The sequence below is a fragment of the Eptesicus fuscus genome, chromosome 6 (assembly GCF_027574615.1).
Source record: "Eptesicus fuscus isolate TK198812 chromosome 6, DD_ASM_mEF_20220401, whole genome shotgun sequence".
NCBI classification, from domain to species: domain Eukaryota; kingdom Metazoa; phylum Chordata; class Mammalia; order Chiroptera; family Vespertilionidae; genus Eptesicus; species Eptesicus fuscus.
In genome coordinates, this window is record NC_072478.1 from 25,767,821 (window position 1) to 25,774,899 (window position 7,079).

General features: G+C 52.1%; 1 protein-coding gene across 2 annotated transcripts in view; it reads right to left on the bottom strand.

Moving 5' to 3' along the window:
- The window catches only part of VAV1 (vav guanine nucleotide exchange factor 1), a 58,996-nt gene extending 53,349 nt beyond the window's left edge, over positions 1-5,647 (bottom strand). For both annotated transcript variants that reach the window (XM_054717458.1, XM_054717457.1), the window contains exon 1: positions 5,423-5,647. In XM_054717458.1, coding sequence (XP_054573433.1) covers positions 5,423-5,626 — 204 coding nt within the window. In that variant the 5' untranslated portion in view covers positions 5,627-5,647. The remainder of the gene's footprint in view (positions 1-5,422) is intronic.
- Between the last annotated feature and the right edge of the window lie 1,432 nt (positions 5,648-7,079).

The window sequence follows — 7,079 nt, forward strand, 5'->3', positions numbered from 1 at the left end:
CAGTGGGCTCCCTTTTTTGTTTTGTTGGTGGTCTCTTATGCTGTGCAGAAGCTTTTTATTTTGATGTAGTCCCACTTGTTTATTTTCTCCTTAGTTTCCTTTGCCCTAGGAGATGTATCCGTAAACATGTTGCTACGGATTTTGCTACCTATGGTTTCTTCTAGGATTTTTATGGTGTCCCGACTTACATTTAAGTCTTTTATCCACTTAGAATTTATTTTTGTGTATGGGTTAAGTTAGTGGTCTAGTTTCAGTTTTTTGCATGTATCTGTCCAATTTTCCCAGCACCATTTATTGAAGAGACTGTCTCGACTCCATTGTATGCTCTTGCCTCCTTTGTCAAATATTAATTGAGCGTAATGGCTTGGGTCGATTTCCGAGGTGTATCTTCTGTCCCACTGATCTAGATGCCTGCTCTTGTGCCAGCACCAGGCTGTTCTGATTGGTGGCTTTGTAGTATAGCTTGAAATCTGGTACTGTGATTCCTCCAACTTTGTTCTTTCTCAAGATTGCTGCGGCATTTCTGGGTCTTTTTCTGGTTCCATATAAATTTTTAGAGTGTTTGTTCTAGATCTGTGAAATATGCCGTTAGTATTATAATAGGGATTGCATTGAATCTATAGATTGCTTTGGGTAGTATGGACATTTTAATGATGTTAATTCTACCAATCCAGGAACACGGTAAAGGGAACCCTATACACTGCTGGTGGGAATGCAGACTGGTGCAGCCATGATGGAAAACAGTATGGAGTTTCCTCAAAAAATTAAATATGGAACTGCCATTTGGCCCAGTGATCCCACTTCTAGGAATACATCCTTAGAAACCCAGAACATCAATCAGAAAGAATATATGATATGCACCCCGATGTTCATAGTAGTGCAATTTACAATAGCTAAGATCTGGAAACAGCCCAAGTGCCCATCAGTAGAGGAGTGGATAAAAAAAGCTGTGGTACATTTATACCATGGAATACTATGCAGCAGTGAAAAAGAAGGGTCTCTTATGCTTTGAGACAGCATGGAGGGACCTGGAGAGTATTATGCTAAGGGAAATAAATCTCAGAGAAAGACAAGTATCACATGATCTCACTCATACGTGGAATCTAAAGAACAAAATAAACTGATGAACAAAATAGATCCAGAGACATAGAAGCATGGAACAGACTGTTGAACCTCAGATGGAAGGTGGGGGTGAGTGGGTAGGAAGAAGTTAACCAAAGAACTTGTATGCATATATGCATATCCCATGGACACAGACAATTGTGTGGTGAAGGCCAGGGGTGGGGCGCAGGTGCAGATTAGAAGGGATCAATGGGAGAAAAGGGGACATCTGTGATACTTTCAACAATAAAGATTTTTTTTTTTAAGTGAATAAACCTTAAAAAAATGTAGTCACTTATGGGGGAAGGTAGGAACTGGGTATGTGTGGGTATCTGAGGGACAGGACTAGGAGTTAAATTTTTCCCTGTATGACTTTTTATGCATTTTAATACTTGAATGATACGGATGCATTACTTAACCAAACTGTTAAATAATCTAACGATTCTATTGGGCTCTCTGTCCCCTGGCACCGGCTTCTTCTTAACTCAGCGCTGCTGACATTGGGGGCAGGATAATTCTCTGTTGTGTGTGGCATCTGTGGGCTGTTGAGCAGCATCCCTGGCCTCTATCCACTAGATGCCAGCAGCATCTCCTAAATGGGGGGCAAACCCTAGCCGGTTTGGCTCAGTGGATAGAGTGTGGGCCTGCGGACTGAAGGGTCTCAGGTTCGATTCATGTCCTGGCTGCGGGCTCGATTCCCAGTAGGCAGCATGCAGGAGGCAGCTGATCAATGATTCTCTTATCATTGATGTTTCTATCTCTCCCTCTCCCTTCCTCTCTGAAATCAATAAAAATATATAAAAACTAAAACTAAAAAATAAAAAATAAAAGGGGGTCAAAATGGCTGCGGTTGAGAACTACTCCCCTAACCCAATTCCTGCCTGTGTGCTATGCTGCCCTCCCTCCCGCTACCTCACATCCTTTCTAAAAAGGCTTTTTAGTGAGGGTTTATCAGGTATCAGACACTGCTATGGTAAGTAGTACTGAAATACCATGAGAATCCACCCCTAAATCGGTGACATTTTAATTTACAGTTCACCGAGGAGAAACCAAGGCTCAGGGAGGTGAAGCCAGGAAGTGGTGGCACCAGCACTTGAACCCACGTCTGGCTCCTCCAAGCCACCGCCCCCAGCCCATCCTCCTGTTCTAACCCTCCTGCCCTCTCCCTTTTCCGCCTCTGCCAGTGGCACCAGCATTCACTGAGCTGGGGACCTTGACATCATCTTGGCCCCAGAGCCTGTCCCCACCCCAAGTCTAATCAGCTCCCATGTCCTGGTGGATCTTTCCCACAATGACTGTCACATTCATCTCTTCCTCTTCACGCCCTTAGCCTTCAAGTTTCATCTCTGCAGCCCAGAATGTGGAGTCTCAGAGAAAGAGTTGGGTTGAGCTTCAGTGGCAGAGTTGGGTTGTCTGGTCATTGTGGCCGCTTATGTTAGTAGCATCCATTCTCTCTGGGCCTCAGATCTGAGGGACCTCCCCGCTTGAAGATTCCCTCCAATCAGACCTCACCCATGAACCATTTCCACCAGCCAGGCCACTCACTGCCCTGCAGTGCAGCACAGCCTATGTGGGCATTCACCCTTTCTGACCCCAGGGCCTTTGCACTGGCAGCACCCCCTAGCAGAAGCACTGTTTCCCCAGATCCATATGGCTCATTCATCCCCTCACTTTCCCCAGGTCTCTGCTCAAATGTCACCTCATCAGTGAGGCGTCCCAGACCCCCTATTCAAAAGTGTGGCCTGATCCCCCTGAGTCCCCTTTCCTGCTTTGTTTTTTCCAGAGTACATACTGCCTCCTGACAATTTATGTTTCCTTCCTTATTTGCCCACTGTCAGTCTCTCCCACTAGAATGCAGGCTCCACAACAACAGGGGTTTGTGTGTGTCCTGTTCTCACTGTCTTGGCCCCAAGAAGAAGGCTGGCATACATTGTAATTGTTGCCAAATGACTGAATGTTTAAATTTGGTCTTCCCACCCTCTCCCCTGGAAACAACTGAGAAAAAGCAGAAGAACTAGGAAAAGAAAATGAGAGAACCTGGGAAGCACCCCAATTCCAGCCTCCACACCTTCATTTGTGCCGTAGCCCCTCCCCGCACACACACACACCCTTCCCTTTTCTCCCTCTGCCCTTCTACATCCATGGTCCCGGCTTCCATCTGTTAACAGACAGGGCCATGCAAGCCCAGAGAGGTTGTTCTTTTGGCACCTCCCTCTGGTTTAATGGTTTAGCTTAGCTCTGTAGGGAGACACAATGAGCAGGGGCAGGAGGGTGCAGAGCTCCCACACGGGAAGGATCAGGGAATACACCTGCACAGACTGGGGCCTGGCACAGCTGGGTGCAGGAAGCCAGAGCAATGAGAAAGCTCCTATTCACTCTTCAAAACCCAGTACAAATGTCTCCTCTTGGAGAAAGCCAGACTCCCTCAGGCAATGTCTTGCCTTTGCTACAGGACCCCCAGCCCAGAGATGTGTCCCTCTACCACAGTCCTGACAACAAGGGGCTGCAGATGTCTGGGTCCATCTCCCCGAGTCTGGGAGCACCTTGAGGGTCCGGCCTGCGCCTGGGTTCATGGCATTGCCCAGAACATAGAAATAGGATGGCCCCTGGAGTCCCTGCAGCTGCTCTCCTAAACATGAATGCCACATCCCCTTGCTTTTCTTTTTCTTTTTTTTTTTTAATATATTTTATTGATTTTTTACAGAGAGGAAGAGAGAGGGATAGAGAGTTAGAAACATTGATGAGAGAGAATCATCGATCAGCTGCCTCTTACACACCCCCCACCAGGGATGTGCCCGCAACCAAGGTACATGCCCTTGACCGGAATCGAACCTGGGACCCTTGAGTCTGCAGGCCGACGCTCTATCCACTGAGCCAAACCGGTTTCGGCTCCCCTTGCTTTTCATCAGAGAGCAAGCTTTAGGCATGCTGCATGCAGGGGTGGAAGTTCATCCTTATGTCCATCCACTTCACCATTAGCTGCTATTAAGCCTCACTGGGGACCTTGCCTCCCAGCCGATCTACAGGTCGTAGAGCTACTCCCTCATGTGCTGGAAGGAGACAAGCAAATGTAGGCAATTTTGGGATGGCAGATGTCTAGAAGGGCTGGCCATGGGGGAGGGGCTCTCTAGAGCACCCTCATTCCATCAAGAAATCCTGCCTGGGCTAGGAAAGGGGGACCACCCACCTCTCCACCCATGGCTCTGTCCCCAGGAAATGCCCCTAAGGATCCCCATGGCCCACTCCCAGAGCAGTCACTTCCCCTCCCCCCACCTGCACATGGCAGGTCAAACCAGAGAGGAGGCTACGGGAGGCCCCAACTGCCCCCCACCCCCCGCACCTAACCCCAGCCTACAGCTCCTCTGGACAAAGCTTTCATCTGGGCATAGAGACTAAAGGCTGGCCTATGGGTCCCCGCGGACCTCCATGGCGGGTGGGGCACCCCCGGCCCCCACCCAGCAGCATCCACCACTTCCACCCAGCACCCAGGCGGCCATAGAGAACCAGAGGAGGTGCTACAGAGAGAGCATCCAGTCCTGTTCCCTCCCCCACCCAACCGCATTCAAATAGGGACTTGAATGTGTTTCCTGAGCCGGGGGCGGTCACAGTCAAATCTGCCTCCTTCTGGACCCTTAGCCTTCACAGAAATTGCTACTGAGAAAGAGGAGCTATTCCTAGGCTCCCAAACCCCAGAACCCACTCTCGGGGGCTCGGGACCTGGTCCTGCCTCAATGTCCCCCAGGGGATGGAGGAAGCGAGGAAGAGCAGAACCCTGGGTCACAGGCCCCCATCTGCCCCAGGCCCAGGCAGGAAGCCAAGGGGAAGGAGATGTGAGGGGAAGGAAGGGGCCCAGGGGCCCGGAGGAGGAGACACATGTGGGGAAGGAGGCCCCTCCCCCGTAGCCAGAATCTGGGGGTAGGGGGTGGGGGGGTCTAAGAAAACCTTAGGCACCCTGTTGGCCAACCGGGGATTTCTAGGCACCCCCTCAAGACTCCCAGAGCATGGCACCTGGGGCCTTGAACCCCAGTGAAGTCGGCCTGGGGCTTAGGAGCGGCTAACCCCCAGCTTGCCAGTTCTCAGCCTAAAGTTGGGCTCATTCTGTGCCTACATATGCATTCCTGCTAACCTTTGGCGGGTCACCCCAGAATTTCAGTGTTACCATCCACACCACCCCTCTCTCCACACCCCCCCCTCCCCTAAGCCAGCCGCGGAGTTGACATATAACCCCTGCAGTGCCGGCCCAGAGGCACAGTGCACTAACCCAGCCTGGAATGCCCCCCCCACTTCCAACCCTGGGCCCCGCAGCCCGCGGTGGGCTCACCTGGGACATCTGCGGACGCAGGTTGACCTCGCGTAAGTTGATGGCGTGGGGCAGCAGGTTGTTAAGCAGCTGGCAGAGAAGGACCCCATCCCGAAGGGCCTGCGCCAGCTCGCACACCTGGGCCCCGTCCCAGGTCACGCGGTGGCTGGGCGGCAGCACCCGGCACTGGATCAGCCAGTGGGTACACTGTCGCCACAGCTCCATGGCGCCTGCTTCCCCGCCCGCCCGGGCCGCGCACCCTCGCAGCCTCCGCCGCCCGCCGCCCGCCCGCCTGTGCTACTAGCTACCACTTCCTCTTCTTTGCCTGTAACTGTCGCGGGGAGAGGGGGTGGAGGAGGAGGAGCCGGAGGGGGTGGCGACGGGGGTAGCACCTGCAGGCCAGCCCCGCCTCGCCCAGCCCCTTCCTCCCGGGGACCTCTCTTTCCCCCACCTGGGCACCTGGGAGGTGGTCAGGCCAACAGACTGAGGCCGGCTGCCTTTCTCCATACCCAACCCCTGAGCAGTCACCCCTCAAGGTACTCAAAATCCGCCCTCTGCTCACCCCTCCCCGCTCTGCCTCCACCCTGGTCCAGCCCCATCATCACTCTCCTGGACCAGTCTAGTCTCCTCCGCCCAGGTCCCTGCGCTCTCTCTCGCCCTCTTCCTCCACAGTCTCTCCTCCCCACAACGGCCAGAGGGCGCCTGGGATCACCTGAGTCAAGTCGGGTGGCCCTCCTCTTGTCACCTACCTTCCTCTTTGGGGTAAAAGTCCTCCATGCAACCCACAAGGCCCTATATGACCTGCCCTCCCTAAACTCTCCCTGCCCTCAACCCCTCCACACCCCTTTCTCTCACTTGCCACACAGGCTGTTCCTCCAACAGCCAGGCCTTGTCCAGCCCCAGGACCTTTGCACATGCTCCTCCCCCTGCTTTAGGCAACTTCATAGCTAGTTCCCTCACCACCTAAAGATTTTTGCTCAATGTCACCTTTTCATGAAGTCTTCGCAAACCACCCTATTTTGAATCACAGCCTTTCATCCCACCCGATCATACCCTATCCCTACTTTAAGCCCTGATCATCATCAAACCTGATACTTTATTATACTTATTTATTTTATTTCTAAATATATTTTTATTCATTTCAGGGAGGAATAAAGAGGGAGGGAGAGAGACAGAAACATCAATGATGATCGGCTGCCTCCTGCACTCCCCACACTGGGGATCCAGCCCGAAACGGAGCATGTGCCCGACTGGGAATCCAACCGTGACCGCTCAACCACTGAGCCATGCCGGCTGAGCTACACTTATTTCTTTATTATCTATTTAGAACATTGTCTTCTGTGTGCTGCCGGACCCCCCTCCCCACCCCAGCACCTGGCACATATACATGCTCCATAAATATTTGCTGAATGAGACTAAGCAAACAAATAAGTGGTTGAAAGCTCTGTTGGCACCACCTCTGACATTTATCCCAAACCCGTCCATGTATCCCCACGGTCACTATCATCTCTCTCCTTACAGGCTTCACTAGTGTGGTTCGTTGACACGTTTAGCAAACATTCGCTGTCTTCGCAGCCCTTACCACCTGAAATCGTCTTGTCTATGCGGTCTCCCGCCCCACTAGGTTGTGAGTCGCCGCCCCTCCCCGACTCAATTTCCCTAGACCCCCCTTGCATTT